At 39.6% G+C, this 20,095-nt stretch overlaps 1 protein-coding gene across 1 annotated transcript; it reads right to left on the bottom strand.

Annotated features, from left to right (window-relative positions):
- Positions 1-214: 214 nt before the first annotated feature.
- On the bottom strand, positions 215-19,883 carry LOC115018423 (GDNF family receptor alpha-4-like). Its single transcript, XM_029447331.1, is given in 9 exon segments — positions 215-2,763; positions 4,882-4,935; positions 4,937-5,019; positions 6,755-6,889; positions 7,337-7,446; positions 9,066-9,435; positions 9,535-9,627; positions 9,711-9,977; positions 19,479-19,883. Coding segments are annotated over 9 exon segments (1,368 nt in total). The 5' UTR covers positions 19,534-19,883; the 3' UTR covers positions 215-2,562.
- Positions 19,884-20,095: the final 212 nt, after the last annotated feature.

The raw sequence follows: 20,095 nt of genomic DNA, 5'->3' as shown, positions 1-20,095 counted from the left end.
GACTGACTCATCATTTATTTACAGTTTCTAAACCATTCACTTTTTATTTAAAGCAAATTAGTATTGAAGCTGTATATTTCAGCAAGTATTTACATATTTGGTGATTATCTCACCAGTTTGCACTAGAATTGACTTAATATTCGTCAGCAACACTCCCATTAGGATGTATCAGTCTTTTTCTATGCCACAAAATGTTAAAACTGTTGAATGTTCATAAACAGTAGTCATTTCTTGGTCATTCAAAACAATTTTTTTTCCTGACAGACGTGGAAATGTGACTTTTATTTTTCTTTTACCAAATCGGCACAAAAATTACACAGTTATTACACATTACAGTCAGAATTATTTGGCATGTTTGATATGTCTTTTAAAGAAGGTTAGCAAGTGAAACATAGTACTGTACATAGTCTCTCAACTGGGTTTTCAAGATACAATCTAAAGACAGTCTAATTTGGGGAATATTCACATATTTATTTTTTAAGATTTTTGATTTATGAATGAATAATAAGATTATTTTAATTTTTTTAACTCTTTAACTCATCAAAAAAAAAATACAAGCCATGTTTAATGCAAATGTTTACTTTACATAGTTTACAAATATAAACAAACCTACTGAAATGTGAAAATACATGTAAACTCACATTCAGTCATTAAGGCCAGAGCGCACTGGATGTAATTATAGACATTGGATGCTTTATGAATAAAAAGCATCATTGACACTGCACTGTGACACAGTGAAAGTTTCTTCAGCATGTTTATCTAGCAACACGTCTCTTCTATGCTTCTGGTTCATATACAGTATATTCACCAGCTGGTTGTTATCTGGTTGTTACATTTAATTTCAAATATTGTGTCCAAATATGTTTTTTTTGTACCCACTAAGCTTTCAGTCACACTTTAGAGCTTTGCTAACTGGCCCTTGCAGTCTGCATGATGTCATTTTGGCCCGAGGTGAGCAACAGCCACTACAGGTCCACTAAACTTACAACTTCCATTTACTTTGACTTCTAAAAATCAAAGTTTGAAGTGGTCATGGACCTTTATTTGCAAAAGAAGAGCTCATACGCTTCCAGTGCATTTCTGCCTTTATACTGTCTGTTCCTATTAAAAGTTCAGTCTTCATGTCAATAAACCATTGTGTAAACAAGTCCAGTCGTGGGGGCAAACAGTTGTAGGGTCATACTGCCTCCCCAAGTGATATTCAAACACCTATCATTTATTTTGTGTGATATGTCTTTGGAAATGTTCCGTTTTGATGGCATAGTTGTTTGTGTCATGAGAAAACATGAGACGATTTAAAGAAATGTTCCTTGCGGAGCTCAGACACGGTATTTCTTGCAAACTCTCCCTCAAATTAGACGAGTTTAGCCCGCTACAAAAACTTCACTATACTTCTCTTTACCTTCATCCCTGCAGCTGCGTAATTTCACAAGAAAATGAGCCATAAGAGAAAAAAATCATTAACATCAGCAAAAGCTATTTCAGGCAGAGAGAATGGCTCAATGTGCTGCTCAACGATCGGAGCAGCCAGCAGGCTTTACAGTCTCCTGTGTCCATCCGTTTCTCCGCATCTCGCTCTCACAACATCTAAAGCACATTATGGACAAGGAGCACTAAAAACACACCTCCTCAGGACAATAAAATGTGAGAGTGTATGACAGCAGTAAATTGGCTATTTCCACCTCTGAGCCTTACTCCAGACTTTCAGTGCATGCTGAGCAATTTGAAATGTGCTGTAATTGCTCATGTTGCTTTTCTCAAGCTCGTCATCTCTACAATAGAATTTGATCTCATTACTTTCGCCCATGCTTGAATTTTCAGTCACTCACCCTGGTAGGAATAATACTAAGTGGAATCTGGTTTTTGGCGCACAGTGAGAAGAAGGCGTAAGATGTGTCATACATAATGTTGCAACAAATCGCTTTTTAAACGCAGCACTTTTCAAAAAAGATTTCTTCTTTAATAGTACAAAGCAGTTTAAGTGCGGTGCAGTTTCTTATTAGCTTGTTGTAAAGTGGATTATGTAACTCAACCATGGTATTGAGTAAGGAGAGGAAGAACCGAAGGGCCCTACAGAGAAACGGATGTGACACGAGTCATGAAATAGAAATCAAAAGCTGTGCTCCAGCCTGGTTGCAGTGGAGTAGACTGGATATGGTTTTTGGGAGTGAGTGTAGTGGATGTGGCCTTGGGCGATGTGCTTCTTGCTAAAAGACGGGATGTACTTTGAGTGTGAAGCAGGCTCTAGATAGAGTATTTGCCCAGACAGCATTTCTAAATTCACCCATGCACTCATTTATCTGATCACGTTGTTCCCTGCGTTGCACAGGAGAGGACTCGAGCAAAGACGCGGCAGATACTGCAGGACTACTAATATCTTTTAACTCTTGAGGAGGCAGTGATAGGAGAAACAGAATTATAAAATAAAGTCAGCGTATTTTGAAAATGAAAAAAAGGAAGAAAAAGAAATGGAGCAATTCGTCCTCTGTGGCTCATTCTGAGTGCTGAGATGGATTTGAAAGTGGTAGCGAGTGTAAAATAAGAGCGAATGAAATGGAGGCTTCAGTAGCTCCAACATTCCCAGTCCAGGATGAGCGTAGGCAGCAGCAGTAATGTTAACACGGGTACTGCTCTGCTAGCTCCTCCACGTTTACTCCCTCTAGCCCCGGATTCAGTGTTTGAGTCCTTCTCAGAATACGGTGGGATGATGTTGAATTCCTCGCTTGCTTCCTTCTCCTGCTCCCCTTCCTCGCTGTCCTCCATCTGTAAAAGCACGGGAAAGAGTGATTGATCCAATTAGCAGAAGTAGTGGAGCGTGCAAAGAAGAGAAAGTGCACATCATCAACTCAGAATTAAAAATATATCAATATCCTAAAGATGCAGCCGAAACAAACAAGAAACTATTATGCTAAGAGTTTGAACAAGTGGACCAACTGAAAAGAAACGTCTGTATCACTTGTGTTACAGCGTTACATTTTCACACGGCAGAGAAGTGTTGATTCGGCTTTTTAGTAACTATTGTAAGTTTGTGTTGTGGTGTTATTGTGTCCATCAGTCTGTTTTTTTTTCTGTGTTGCAAAATAGAAGTATATGTTCATAAGTCTGACCAAAGAACACATCATTATTCTAAAGATATGAAAAAACCTTTAACACACTTGTTCATCTGTTTATAGTTGTATTTAAAAATGTTCAGAATTAAGGGACCAGCTAACAGGCCTCCTGGCGCGTGAAAGGAAGAGATGGTAATATCAGTGCGGCATATATACAAGTGCAGCAAGATGATGCAGTAAGCATCGGAGGCATCAATAAAAACAATCTTTTATCATCGTGGCTAAGAAAACAATAATCTCGACAGAGAACCAAGAGCACACCAAAACCTATTTGATGATTACTTGGCTCAAAACCAATCTTTCCACCAAAATAAGTGTCTGAAGTTTGCTGCAGGTAGAAAAAACACAATTCCAGTGTGCATCATACAGGAGCGGCCTTTGCCATCTGATGTGAAGCTGTCCAAATTGACAAATGATGGTTTGAACAATTCAAACATTTTCAAATGTAAAAATGATGAACATGAGAAACAGACTAAAGACAACAAGTCAACCTCTCTCAAAAATATGAAATTAAACCCAAAATATGACATTGTACCCAGAATATAATAATATTAATGCAAACATAACTTCTATTTAATGAGATTAATACCACATTTAAGGACCCATTCACTATAAAGGACCTTCAATTAACTTCTGTATTACAATTCTATTATATAATTTCCCCTCAATCATGAGTGTACTAAGCTTATGATGCTCGTCTACAACTCCATGGTAGAGTCAGTCATCACCTTCTCTATAATTACTTGGCTTGGTAATCTCTCAATAGGTGACACATATAGGGTTAGCAACATATAGTTAAAGTGGCCAGTAAGATTATTGGTGTTAAACTCCCTGATGTGTCTCATATATTTGGTAAGAGAGCAATTTCCAAGGCTCAAGATATTTCACAGCCTCCTCTTCATCCTCTGCATGAAGAATTTGAGCTCCTACCCTCCATACGGAGATTTAGACTTCCAAAGGACTTCCTTGATTTATTACTAAGGAGCTAGCAGGGTGAAATCCGTTTGATGTCCGGTCAGAAGTGTACTACATGGTGTGTCAGCACACCGTGACATCCCTGTCCCATCAGTAGTGCTGGATGTGGTCAGAGGTGCAATAAAAAATTAACTTTCAACCAGGGAGGACAGTGAAACATTGCTTTCTACTCAGTCCATTATTAAGTTTCTCTTTAAGTGGGAACATGCAGTTATTTTTTAGCCTGTCAAACTTTATTCAACTGGCAGTGGCATTACAAGTAGAGGAGAGAACTTGTTGTTCCTTCTTTCTGTTACTATTGTAGCATAGCAATTGATGTTCTGTCTCCATTTAAAACAATTGAAATGTCCATGGATAATTGAGTTTGAGGTTTTTCTCAAATAAAATATTAAAATGCATCATCTCCACTTTAGTGCTAGATTCAAATTAGGAAACTCAAATGCATCATCTTTAAATAAACTGTATATGTGGTTGTGTAATATGCAGCTCAGCAGTGGCAGAGAGGATAGGAGGAAGAGGAAATGCGGAATGAGGAGGATTAGAATGATGAGAAAATGGGCAATATGGAGCAGATGGGTGTGCATACATGAATATTAACAGTAAAGGTTGAGTCTAATACTGCAAACACCTACGGCTAATCCTCAGCCATTATGAGAGGTGGGGGTAAAGGAGCTGCTGGGCCCGACTCACTGCTACACTGGTGATACTTAGGTGTTAACACCTGATACACAGTCAACTATTTCAATTCTAACGCTAACATATGCTAAGACAGTGAAGGAGGAGAGGAAGTGCTTACACTGTTGAATTCAGGGAGAGTGTTAACACTGACGTGGACCCTCTCCTGGTAGACTGCGTGGGGAGGGCTGAGAAGCTGGCACTGGAGTGATTTCCACAGGAGGAGGTGCAGAGATTCCCATGGAGCTGATGGCGTTGCCTGAGACACAATCAGCAGGGGACATCTTCATTAGGTTCACATCGTTATTCATCCTTGAAGCATCATCAAAATATTATTTATTTTAAAAGCAAAGTTTGAGCCATCAAATCTATAAGTACTGTGCACGGTCAGGCAAAGTACATTTGATTATGTTGGATAAACCACATTGTGGCAAAGCTCACAGGATGGCATTATTGGTAGGTCGGACAGTCCACCGCTTTGGTCCACGCTGACTTACTAATGGATGGATTGCCAATACATTTAGTACAAAGGCCTTTCACAATAAATTTAGTTGGACAATATATTGTCCCAGAAACATGAATTACGACGTCACAGTGACGTTGACCTTTGACCTTTGCCCACCAAATTCTAAAAATGTCATCCTTGAGTCAGAGTGGACGTTTGTGCCAAATGTGAAGAAATTCCCTCAAGGCGTTCCTAAAGCATTCACGAGAATATGACGGACAACCCGAAAAAATATAATGCCTCTGGCCTTGGCTGTTGCCGATGCGGGGAGGTCAATACAATGTGTTAATCCCCCAATCAGCAATACAATAAATGACTCTCAGCAAAGACTCTCAGGCTCTGTTAACAACAATTGCGCTGAAATAAATATTAAACCTTTGGCACATGGCTATAGAGAGTCATTCATTCCTTAACAGGCAATATACTGCCAATCCGGTTTCTCAATGGTTAGGCCATGTCCCCCACAGGATGAGTAATGACTTTGGTGATCGTCCGACTTTTCATCTATGTTAGCATTGTCATTATGAGCCATGGATGGATACTAAGGACAACTGATTTGTTTCTATGAAAGTTGCTCACTTGGCGCATACGCCAAGAAAAGCCTCCGTTGGTTTCTGCCTATAGATGATGCACACTATAGTCCTCCAGGCAAACCGGATTGAAAGCGTGTTAATCCCCCAATCAGTAAACTGAATCTTTTGCCGATGGTTGTGTACGGGAAATTTCAATTAAAACAACCTAACTGTGTTCTGTCTTTTAGTGTTACACAGTGCATACAAACTGTTACTGTGAGCACATTGTACCGTAACAGAGTTACTTGTATACTTTAAACAGGGCTTCTTAATTATTATCCTTTAGTGCTCTTTCCATTCCTGCTGGTTTGGCAACAATTTAACAAGAAGCTACTTTATGATTACCACAGAGAGGATTCATTGACTACACAGAACTTAAAAACCGCATTAATATTTGGCAGCCCACCAGACAGAATGTCTCTTGCTATTTACTTATTTATAAGAAAACATTACGGTTCAATGGTTTGCCCTCTCGATCATCAATTATGACTCACCTCATCTGGATTCTGCATTAGTTCACATTATAAAATGTTCAGTTTAAGCAGTATCTTAAAATCAATTTAGTGTATACTCGAGTCTGACAGCTAAAAGGGAACATTTCCTCAGTGGTTATCTTGACACAGAAAGAACTGGCAGTTATTGTAGATGAGTTGAGTTTGGAAACGTTTGTCATGCAAATCACTGGACTAAGTTTCTAGAACAATAACGTGTTCCTGCTTCTAATCAAAACCTAAAACTTCACTTAGAGTCGGCGTGCACTGAATCCTAAACTTAGATAACTTTACAAGTCATGCAAATTACTGACATGACAAACATTCATGTGAGAAATATGATTTCTAATAATCTTTTTAAGGTTTTAGAGATACAAATCTCCCAGAGCTTTAACTTATTCATTTTAATAATTACATTTTACTCACGTAGACATAAATTGCCACTGAACATGTGCAGGATGCGCTGACAGCCCTGCCATTCGTTCCCGCTGCCGTCACATGTGCACCACTGGGACACTTCTGTGCTGCTGTTGCTCACATAGTTGGGAGTCATGATGGTGCCTGGTAGTAGAACGAGGACAAAAGTCATATTGCAAGTGCAACTTTAAAAACTCTTTATGAAATATATCCCTTCGGCAAAGGATTATTTATTTTCAGCACACATCTGTATGGAAGGTAAGATGCAGTTCAACTACAATATTACTGCCCTGGGGAGTCGGAGACCAACAGTTGTCCAGCTCTCGATATTGATAATTGCAGGTACACAAAAAAACTGAATACGGACTACGGAATAATAGTACCTGGATAACTTTGTAGAAATGCAATTTCTTTTTAAATCAAGTTTTTGAAAGTGATGCTGACTGGATCGCCACAACAGCAACTTGAGCATTTATGAACCCCTGTAGAGTTATTTTGTGCAACCAAGTGAAAATGATATAGGACAAATATCACTGTTAGACACTTAATGATGATTTCCAATAACCTCTTCATTTATTTCCTCCATCTCACCTATGAGTCCTGCGTAGGCCTTCAGACACATGGCTCTGCTGTCTCGCATACAGCCAGAGGCAGACAGAGGGGAGGGCTGGCAGTTGTGTTGGAAATCAGCAAAGCGGGATCTGAAAAGCACACACACACACACACACACACACATACACACACACACACACACACACACAGACGTACACACACCACACACACACACACACACAGACGTACACACACGCACACACACACACACACACACACACACACACACACAGACGTACACACACGCACACAGAGAAGAGAACAGTTTCATCCGTCAGCACAGAAAAATTCATTTTAGGATTCTGGGTCGAGCTAATGAAAACAACACATACCACGACATAGTGCAGACGAAACTTTGCGCTAAACACAAATCAGAGAAATAAATAGCTGTGCACGCACACTATAACCATATGTTGCATTAAAACCATGTGTTGTAAAACCTTTCAGTAGTCCACCAACACCACCAACTTCTCTCCATTAATTTTTTATAATCTAATAGTCTAATGATGGATATTTTCCTCAGTGCTGACAGTGGCAGCTAACCTCAGAGCCTAACAAACTATATATCTAACAAGTAGAGTAAGTATTCTATTAAACATGCACACACATTTTAAAACATCTTGTCATTATGATCCATAATACTTTATTCTGTGAGCTAAAATTAAAGACACTATGAGACTGTGATGATTGCTTCTGTGCTTTTCCCACGCTTTCTACATAAACACATGGTAAGCCATATGTGCGGAACAAAAGCAGCTAATGTCAGCTGCAGTTAATGCTCCTCTCTCGTCTTGGTTTAAATGTGTCAGTAATTCTACAGAGAGGGGATTTTGCATGACCTTATCAATTTCAACTTACTGGAACTCCTATTTTTTTCTCTTATCATTAATAACCTCTGTAACATTCACACTGATTAGAAGACTGGCATTAATGTAAGAAAGTTCTATACATTTGTGAACAATCTGCAGAGGGATCAAAATGACACCAAAGCCATTATAATCATACCAACGAGCATGGGCAGAGCCATTCATTCTGGGCCACTAAAAGCAACTGCCCCCATCCCTCTTTTCTGTCTGAAAAACATGAATCCTTTTTGAGTTATTGTGGGCCCAAAGAATAATACACTGCTTACATCCCATGTAGTCCTTATTTTTCAAGAGCTTGAGCTGAAAACTAAGTAAATCTTGTGTTGTATCATTGTGTTGACATGGCCACTTACCACAGGCAAATAGAAGCTGTGTTGTGAAGCCTTGAGGCTGAACAAACCTTCCTCATAAAACATTTGCAAAGGTGATTTTCTTCCCTGCATTTACTGTTGCACAACTATGTGTTAGGCTGTTACAGCTACCAAATGTTGAAATGCGTTATAGTATGTAGCTTGCAAGCACTGATGAGTATCACGTATCACATTCATGTGTGCTATTAGATTAGAGAATAAGAGCTGAAACAGCAACTATTTAATGGTATCAGTTGCCTCCCCAGCCATGAACCTCACCGCACGTCACTGGCCTTCAGTGCTGCCATTTTTAATAGGGACATATTAGAGGCATTCTTTCTTAACTTTGACATTTTTTGAAACTTTATAACTTGCTGCTTTGTAGTACACTTTGTGAAATCTAAATGTCTTCTGTTCTGCGTGGTTCCATGCTGAAACCCTTACTCAGGGCACTTAATGTACTGTATCATTAAACCCAAACTACCGTCTTACCTACACAGCTCATCTCTGGAGCAGAAGTTCTGCAGGCTCAGGCAGTTAGGTTTCCCCACTCTTTCCTCCCCTCTCCCATTCTCCTCATAGGAACATGACGGGACGATGGTTTTTCTCCGGCGCTCCCCACACAGAGTGTCAGAGCAGGGACAGAAGAGCAGAGCGAAGCTGTACTCCTCTGGCACGCGCTCCAGGAAGCGCCGCAGGGCTTTGTGGCATTTCTGCCGGTTACAGCTGTTGTCGGAGACTGTTGCTCGCTTGGTGCAGGCTAAAACATATTCTGACCGCAGGGAGCCACATTTCTCATACAGGCCACAGTCCTGCGCTGCCTTCAGGCACTGGTTTTGACCATCCACAGAAAGAGAGGAAGCTGGAGGTAGTAAGGAAATAAACAGTGTAACGTATATAAAACAAATGACATGCAGCAATTTGGGTGCAGAATTTTGATTATTCGTGATAAGAGCAGTACCTGCCATGATGGACGCCATACGTGACATCTCAATGTTTCTCACCAGATTTAACTCCAGTTCTTCATATGGAGACACCTCATACTCATCATATGCTGAAACAACAGTGCAAGCGTGTTCATCACTTGGATTATGCAACCGGGAATTCAAACATGCTGATACCAATGCTTAAACCCACCTGCAAACCTCACAGTCCAGTAGACTCTGAGGCAGTGCTCCTCCCTGCGAGAGCCACGCTGACACTTGCACACTTGCAGGGGTCGGTAATGCTGCAAGGAGTTCTGGGCCTCCAGACACTCCAAGCGCGCGTCTGAGCCGAGGGGAGACACGGCCTCCTCAGCCGCACAGTATTCCAGCAGTCGATAGAGCACCATGCAGGACTGCTCCTGGATGCAGCCCTGCTCCGACACCAGACAGTCTAAGGATGCAGATACTGGCACACTACCTGCAGGAGAGGTTGATAGTGTCAGTGCTGACTGCCAACATTACCACCAATATGTGAATTGCTGTATTGTGCAAAGTAGCATGGTTTATAGTCGCATCCTCCATTATTTAAGCTAAATAGGCTGTGATTATAAGACACCAGAGCAAGGTGAGTGCTCTTCATAGACCCTCCACTGCACTTCAGGTTACTATAATATTCAACAAGGAGGATTAACATGAAAGCACACAAGTGTAATAGAGTAGCAACGTGGGAGAAACCTCAGTGTCTCTTGGATAATTTAACAATGCTATGGACTATGTTATGGTTATAATTATTTCATAATTGTTTCTTCATCTTCTCGTTGGGACTCATAGTTGACGCTTAACGTTTTTATGTACATAATCTTACAGTACATCTTTTATGCTTTTTACTAATGCACCATATCTTTTTAGCAGTCTCAATGTTTGTACTGAAGAGAGCTACGTGTCCATATAAGCTTTTGGAAATGCTCCAGCTGCCAGTCACGTCACCTTGTTGTACTGTGAGCTAGCCTCATCTTTTTTTTATCATATGCGGCAATGCTCCTGGATCAGGGAGCTCAACACATGCTATCATACATTTAGAGACAGTCTATGAATGTATGGTGCCAAAACCTGCTCTCCTTCTCCTTCTCCCTGCTCTGCAATCTCTTACAATTATGTTAAACTGATGTTGATTTTTGTAAAACTGATGAGCTAAGATTAGGAATTTGGAAATATGTTGTTTGGTCTGTTCAGGCGCTTCTTAGAAACATGGGTATCCAAGATTTGAGTTTGTTAGAAAATTAAATCTAAACGATGACACAGGGATGTTGAGAATTTGTTAGTTTCCTGCATCAAAAAAGAAGTCTTGGATGCCTCTTGGATCTTACTGCAAGTACTTGAACCACCAACATGTGAGCATTTCCAAAAAAGACTCTTCTCATATTACAAAAATAACATTTTGGCTAAAAGCAATAAAGGCTGCGTGATGTTCTCAAGCAAGTGTGGAGTTGATTTATTCTTGCCATACTGGTATAAATCCAACCTAATAGCCATCTGGAAAGTAGTAAACATGCATTCATCTAAAAACCTGTGACACGCTGTTGGCACATAGCAAAATATGCAGGATAAAATGTGCTAGCTGATGTAAAAATACTGGTGTGGTGCTTGAGCATTTAAATGTAACATATTTAGAGACTTGTGGATGTAAAAGCACTGCTGTTATTATTGTAAAAGGACACATGAACCGCTGGGAGCCAAACCTTTTGCTGCAGGCGGTCGCTTCACTTGGAACAATCTTAGATTACACTCCAAGAGAAAACCAACGGATACTTTTGCTTCCGATTTTTAACTCCATCTGGATATCACTCAAATCAAATGTCCCCTCAGAGGATGTTTCCCCGCTGATGCTCCCTCAGACAAAAAGTCTGCTGCACCTACAAAATATGCTGCTTTAAGATACTGTAGAATTCCATCAGCCTGATATGTATTTAAAAGGATTCATCCCATTAAGTTATACAAGGGTCATTGAGTACAGATGCGTTGCATATCACCGACCACATTCCCTCTAAAACTAATACATTATTCAGTAGAATACCAGCCATGTTGGTCCACAGTGATCAAGCATTAAGAGTGTTTTGATTGACAGTGTTCTGTCTTGAATGACTGGAAGTTAAAATCATTTCAAAATGCTGATTGTTGCTTCATAAGAAACACAATGCAGGAAGGCCAGAGAGCAGCCCGAGGGAGACGAGGAAAAAAAGGCCTTCTTCATAAAAATGGTTCGGATTGAACATTTCAGGAAATTAATTTTCTCAAATGTGACACATAATTGTCCCCGCAAATTACACTTTATACATAACGATTGTAGAAAAGGAAATAGCTTGGCAATATGCACACACTTTTACCATTTTATCTTTCTAATTTACTATATCCTGTCACTTTCTAACTTCACAAAGGAATAGACTGGCAGACATTTAAGAATATGTAATGGAGGAATGTTTGAAATTTCCTGTTAACAAATATCTATACCTATTTTATCCTCACATAGACTTATGTTTCAGCACATTAACATATACATCACACACACACACACACACACACACACACACACACACACACACACACACACACACACACACACACACACACGCATCATTGTGTTGGATCGGTCACACACTTCGATTAAGCTCCTGCTGACTGACGGCACAAAGTGCGACTGCAATCCAATTCTGCAGCTGCATGTTTTGCAATCTCAGGCGCCACATGAGGTCCATGTCTCACTTTGGCATTAGACATATCATAAACAGAGACTCCGCTTCAGCGCCGCTGCAGGAAACCTGCCAAGGCTGCAGTGACTCCACAGGGAGGGGTTTGGGAAGAAGAACGCTAGTAACACACAGGGCACTACGTTATACTCACAGTCACAGATCCCCAAGGTTTGTAAAGGTGATGATTACCTGCTTATCTATGAATCATGATACTTTGAAAATTATACTAAAGTATTAAATTCAGCCATGTTTAGCTGCAACAGGCTCCATGTAATCTCTTTTTGGGCAGTGAATTCATTATTCCTTTTCACTGTTTGCTCCCCCTGGCTTAACATTGATAAAGAGAGACTATCAGCAATTTTAGTTTCCGAGAGCTTTGATTAGTGCATACACCCACATTCACCCGACACACACACACGAACCTAACACAGATAACAAAAGCCTTTGTAAAGTAGAGCTGTCTAGTAGACAGGTCAAATTCATTTTAATAACATTATTTAACATCACGATGATAAAGAAGCAGTGTGCTGTCTGAGATGCAACAAATTGCTAAAGTTAAAGTCTAGGTTAAGGGAAATGTTGGTCCGTTTTAGAGAAAAAAGAAAAGGAGAGAAGAGCGAGATGAATTACTGTGATATGTGAGCCATAATAGTACACCCTATTGATTTCTCACTGGGTGATTAATAGAACTGGTGAGGCAAAACTGATGAAGGTTAACGCCATAAACGACAAACTACAGACATTCACGGGTAGTGAACTTGTTTGTCAAAATTTCTCTTCCGTCCTTACAAACGTGTGGGATGGGTAGCAGAGCATCCAGATTGTTGGGCAGTAATTTGACTTGAGAGGAGACCGTGGCGGGATTCTGATGTGAAATGTGTTCACGGGGATCGTGGTAGAAGAGACATCTTGGAAGGAAGTGGAAGGCTCAACGAGGAAACGCCAGCAAGGCGACAAGATGGAGCAAAAGTGAGACCGGAAAAACACTTGTTACTATTTCTGTTGCACTCATTCATCTGAAACACAGTCAAACCAGTGGCATTCCTGAGTGGACTGCATATAATAATAATAATAATAATAATAATAATAATAATAATAATAATAATAATAATAATAATAATGATGATGATGATGATGATGATGATGATGATGATGATGATGATGATGATGATGATAATAATAATAATAATAATAATAATAATAATAATAATAATGATGATGATGATGATGATGATGATGATGATGATAATAATAATAATAATAATAATAATAATAATAATAATAATAATAATAATAATAATAATAATAATGATGATGATGATGATGATGATGATGATAATAAAAAATTAATACATACAATAAAATAAATAAAAGTAATATAGGAGGAAAACAGATACAATTAAAAACACAAACAAACAAAGATGCAATAAAGAACCAATCAAGACTTTACAGAACTTAAAAGTGTAGAGGGAGTGATTCACAAAGAAACCTGTTCATAAAAGTGTGTTTTTAGAAGGGATTTAAAAGAGGCCTAATATCTTCAGGCAGTTCGTTCCACAGTGCAGGTGCCCTACATTAAATGAGTGTGTTTACATGCACATTAAGTGAAATATGGTGACAATCAGTAGCTATAGCTTTGTATATGGGAATTGTTCATTCACAATACAATTAGATTCAGACTTTAGTCAAACAAAACAAGCAGCGAACCTGATTTTGGGAAATTGTGATGGGCATTTTACACTACAGTCTTTTCTGACATTTTATAGACCTACCAATTAATTTAATTACATATTTTTAATAAAATGTGTTTGGTGTAAATGCATGTAAATATACGAATATCCCCAATATCCTAATGCAAAGCTAATTGACCTTACGAGACCACATTGGAAAGCATGGGGCTAAATAAATGGGAGCGAGTAAGCTGCAGGACAATAGAGCACATGTTCGTAAGTCAGAACAATGATTTTTCTGCCAACATGCCAATTTTAATTTCGATTTAAGCTACTACATTCATTTCAAAATATATATATTTATTAAAAATTGGACAGACCAGATGGCAAAAAGAAAGGGGGTCTTTGTAAACATTTGCAACAGCAACTAGTAAATTAGGTCCAAGTCTAAAAATAAACAATAGACAAAACTCAAAAAGTGAATGACCCCATCTCATTCCCCTGCCTTTACATCACACACAGTAACGTTTAATTAAAAACACAGCACCATCTTGTGCCAGTAGCATTTATCGAGGATCTCTGCACGGATTCAGTGCTTGTTAAGACCCTAACCCTAACCCTAACCCTAACCCTTGCTAACCCTAACCCTTTTTCTGGTTTTGATTAAATGTATAATGTGTCTTGGAACAAACTTCCTCTCTATCTTTGTCCCAGTGGACGGAGGTGTTTCATAATGACGGACACAGCTGGTTAATCAGTGCTGGTCAAAGCCTGTGTGGGCCCTTAGTGACACAGTCGTTTCTGCTGAGCTCTAAATTTCCCACTTTCCCACCAATCGGCTCATCGTCTTCTAACATTAAACTTTCTATTAACATCAAACACACGCTTATCAGTTTGCACATATTCTCTTTGTTATGACGAAGGTTTCAGGCACTGCCCTGGGCAACTTCGGTCAAGTAGCTCCTCTTAAAGAAAAAGGATGAGTTCTGTTTCATTTTCAAAAGCGTACTTATTTTCTCACCACCAGTCAGTTTCCTAATCTTTAAATGCTGTTTCAAGACAGATGACATTTTCTTCAGACATGTTTTGTATTGTGGATTTCAATAGTTTAATTTTCCACATGAACAGAAAACCTAAACACAGCTTGGAAATACCTCCGCTGTCAAACAATTTATCATATATTTTAATCATCATTATTGAGCTAATTCATTTCCCCTTCCTTTAGAATACTTTAGAAAACTGTATAAATGTTTCCCCATTTTCTGGGGGTAATGACTCCTGAGCCCATTATTTTCCCTCAGATATTTTTACTGAACCCTCAACTTTCTCCCCTTCTTCAGCATACCTATGACGTCTTCCCTTGTGTATCTCATCTCACCTTCTCAATCCTTCCATGATGTCAGATTTCATTATTCTCTGTCTCAAATCTTTTCCCAAATCTCTCCTCACTTCATGTGTCTATTCTACATCTTTCCACTAGATGCTCCCGCGGCTTTCTTTCCACACAGATAGCAGCACAATACAAATGCATCTTCTGTACAAAGTCAACTTCAAACAACAACTTGATTTCCAAATGATGTTTAAAAAAAAACTGAGATTTAATTTAATTGTACAACACCGACTAAAGAAGATGCCTTGCTGGCTTTTTCCCAAAAAATTCAAGATGTGAAGAATTACCCAAACTGTTTTGCATGCACAGGCTTACAATTTACATTAACCTAGCGAGCTGGTAACATAATGCGACATAATGACAGAGGAAATAGATGAGACCGTTGAGAATACATACATTTTCCTCAGACATATACATTACGAACAAAAACTCTATACGCCTAAAATTACAATGTATTATATATTCTTCTTTGGCCTCCACCATTTCTGACAACGTCAGCAAACCCATCATAACTCGGGGTCACACAAGGTCATGAATGCCACATTAGAGGGGCAGTCATGCGGACTCTTCTCGTGAACACGTTAATCACAACCGGCGAAGACAGCATATTACCAAGGCCCCTTCATTGCCATTTTTTATCCATCTACCAGATGCTACCAGACTTTTCCTCCATTCCCAATCACCTGACTGGCACACCCATCCACACAACTGTTCCCACTGCCCTCATCTGCTCTACCTGGCCTTCCCCGCCCACCTCCTCATCTGCATCACCCAATCACCGACCTGCTTCCCATTCCAGCTCCACATATACCTGTCCCAGTTTGTCATCGTTGCAATGTGGTGTTTAGTTGCGTGTTACCTGTCTGATGGAGCAACAGCTTTATTTGATCTCTGTAAGCATATCTCAACAAGAAACCACTGAGTTTATCCTGCTGCCTCCTCAAATGTCTGCATTTGGGTCCAATGCTGAATTACTAGATAATGCCTGTTCAGCATAATCTGGGTGTTCTGACAGCATGTGCTCAAGACAACTCTAGTGCGAATCATCATTTCGTGTTCTGAATAAACTCTTGCCCGGTTTATCCAGTACATGGATGGCCTTATATAATGACCTGCGCTGCTGGATTGTGCAGTAACATCACGCAGGCAACATCCATTCTCTGTACTTCAGGTAAAATACACACTTGCATCAGCCAGTTAGGGAGTGTGGAGCTGTGTGAATATTTCAGGCTTCTGCTTCCTGCTACCTGGTGCAGTCCTTCATTTATCAGAATAATGTTTTGGCCTGAAAGCGACACACGTATCGACAGTTTTCATCGGGCTGTGGGGTTTTGTTGATGCCATCAAGTGACAATCAAGATGCAGAGCACACACCGACAAATTAAGTACAACAATGACACATAAATTACACAAATTCACATTCATGAGTGTGACAGTGAGTTGAGTAGAAATCAGGTGTCATTCAGAAACCCACATTTTGATGTTACGGTTATTCTTAATATTAATTTAAACGAAATAAAAAATCAAATATATGAAATAATTGCATATTCAGAAAGTGTTTTTAATGTTTTTTAATGTCCAATGGGCGTGTTGCCAATTTAATCTTTGTGTGCTGCCGTCCTAAACGAAACTGAATTACAGGCACAGAGTGCATAAAGACAATGCCTCAGCAGGAAGAGAGAAGAGTCTACCGCAAAGTGGGAAAGATAAAGAGGCAAAGGATTGGAAAACGTGTGTGCGCTTAAACCCCTACGCAGTGTGTACATCAAATTGTCAAATCCTGAACAGAAACAGCTTGAGCATGTGGATATTAGTCCACTGCAGACCTGTGTAACTTTACACAGCCGGAAAATTAGCTCTAATAAATGTATGACAACCGTGTTACGGCTCAATCGCGTCCACTAAATGAAGTACTCAAAATAGTAGCACTCAATCACCAGTTGCAGTCTGTACTGGGACTTCAATAATAATCCACAGAGGCCTGGCAGCAAAGGGTCAAAGTCAGGTTTCATTTCATTCAACCATAGCTTTCCATTGATTTATCTTTACAAAGGTACTGCATGGCCTCATTCAAAATGACCCCATGCATTATTTGTGACAGGCCTTACATTCCACTGTTATTCATTTGGAAAAAGATACGGATGAATGCAACAACGCATGAAAACAATGAACATGACCGGTAGAGAATTAATGATATGTCATTTGAGTATTAGGTCAAATCAGTGACACATAATGTTTTCTACACTCAGGATCCTTCTCGTGTTTTCTTATTGCAAAGTATGAAGTCATGTGGCAGAGGTCGGACTGTTTTCGTTCACATATGGGGGGATAGAAAATATGTGATCTATACAAGCAGGTGCAATTCTCCTCTTTTATTTACAATGTTTCAATCTTGTGAAGACACATTTATGATAGGATTGCTTAGCTCTGAGCTCAGTGGTGCGTTAGTGGTGACAGACATTTTGGGGAGGCTGTTGTGTACCTCTATAATTCCCACTGACTGCTTTTGTTTCGATCACAGTTGCACAAGGCGATAGGAGATATATAAAATAACATTGTATGAAATGGAAGTACAGTTCAGAAGGTCTTTTTATACAATATCTATAGACCTAGAAAGGGAAAGTCCATTAGACGGAATACATCTGCAGAAATGTAGGAAAAAAAGCAACTCTATCTGCAACAGATTTGTCCAAAAACCAGATTAAAGTCTAGGGAGTTCTGCACAGATTTCACCTTTCTTTAATGATGTCAATTAACAAAATATAAATGTAATCATTTATTTTTTGCAATCAGGTATAATGGTAGAAATCAACATAATGATCGTCTGTCTCATTTGGCTCTGCAAATATTCAGATCTCGATTAAATAGTGCTTGAAAATAACTGCTTTTCTTGGTGTGATTCCACCTAAGTGCCTGGCAGGTGGGTTTGACACACTGGATGATAAACTGAGTGCCTGAGAGGTTTGACATTCACAAGAGAGCATGCATCATTTTATGATAGTAATTTCTAATGGGCAGCTTCACCTGATATTTTCTGAATTTTCCTGGATGCAGTGAAGCCCGCACCTCCTGTATTACTTAAATCATCCTAACAATTACAGTATTTGCATTGCAGTTCTGCACAGGGATGAGCTGTGTTTCAAATGTTTTGTGTTAACAATGGCTCAGGATATGACCTGTAGACAAACACATTCAAATAATGAAAAGGAATTTCTGCTCCTGCTTGAGCACTGAAGAACACCTATGATCAAAAATGACATAAGTCAATATCAATAACCACAGATCAACACACTTTATGCTCCACTGGGAGATTTCTTATCCAGACACAGTCACATTATTGACTTTAATGATTATAACTCAGCTTGTGCGTGTGGTAGCAGCGGAATCCAAATGCATCAACCGTAATGTCAAATATTACCATCTTTAGCCCATTGAATCACCAGCATAGACAAACACTTATAAATCAGTGACACTGCAAACTGCTTCCCTGAAGTTATGAATTGTTGCATTCATATTTAATCCTACATCTTTTCAACTTCTAATGCACAACTTATGTAAAATGTCAATAATTTACAGATGTGGTAGCCAAAATGCTTTCATGTAAAGGATGACATCATTTACTTTAACAATTCATGTGTGATATTTCCATGACCTGGGACAGTCTAATCAATATTTGGGAAGATGAACAGCTCTTTTTGGAACGCGTCCAAGGCAAATATAACAGACCTGGACCCATGATGTCATCCAGATGTAAAAGATTGCTGCTACAATCAATGGGAAACGGATTTTATGGATCGCTTTAATCATTTTTTGAGGGACATCTTAAAAGTTTAATTGCAATGTGGAATAGTAAAGCCAGCTGTCCTCTATCACATTACATACCATACTTGAGCTATGTACAAAATGTACAAAGAAATGACACTTTAAGTTATTATCAGAGTCTGGGTCATCAAACTGAAATTCAGTGTCATCATGTGCATCTGGACTGGGGGCTTCTTTACAATATTTAATTGTTGCTATATTTATCATACATTTGCACGGGAGGGGGGATACTGGAAGATACCTTTAGAGCCCTAAACTACCAGATTTCTTACAGACTAAATGGTTGATAGACTCAAAGGTGGCTGGCATCAAAAACAGAGATACCAGCTGTTAGAAAGAGAACTTATTACCATGAGAGAAGACGTTGAGCAGAAGTCCAATGATCATCATCCTGTCCGGTGACATTGGAGAGTTGGGAACAGGAGAAACTCGCACCCGGCTCGCTGCAGCTCAGTGACCCGTCTCGTGCCACATCCAGCCTCCTCCTCCTCCTCTGCTGCTGCTGCGTCCGCACGGACTGAGGAAGATCGGATGGGCTACCGCTCAAAGTTGGCTAAAATGAACCGTGCGCGCAACTGGACTGATTCAGTTTCTCGCGATTTTTGTTGTCCCATTTATTTTTTTGGATCCCAGTTATATTGATCTGTAGTGGACTGTAGATTATAAAAACATTTATCCAAAAAGTTTATCTGCAGCTCATCAACAGTCAGCTCCGGTCAGACTACAGTCTCCAAGTGCGAGTTGTGTCGCATTTGGACTTGCGTGTGGTTGCGTCGCAGCTCCAGAGTTGTCCGGCAGCCAGAGTTGAGATCAGTGCGCTTAGACTGCATGGCGCATCTCTGTTAAAGGCGCAATGTGATTGGCCCTTGTAAAGACTGAATATGCCCATGGGTGTTCAAATGATTCTTTTGGGAGAACAGCTGGCCTGTTTGAGCCATTAGTCCAGGCATCAACGTGATGGACAACA

Source organism: Cottoperca gobio, chromosome 14, assembly GCF_900634415.1.
Source record: "Cottoperca gobio chromosome 14, fCotGob3.1, whole genome shotgun sequence".
NCBI classification, from domain to species: Eukaryota; Metazoa; Chordata; class Actinopteri; order Perciformes; family Bovichtidae; genus Cottoperca; species Cottoperca gobio.
Note: the sequence above shows the minus strand (reverse complement) of the source record. Positions and strands in the feature narration are given on the sequence as shown.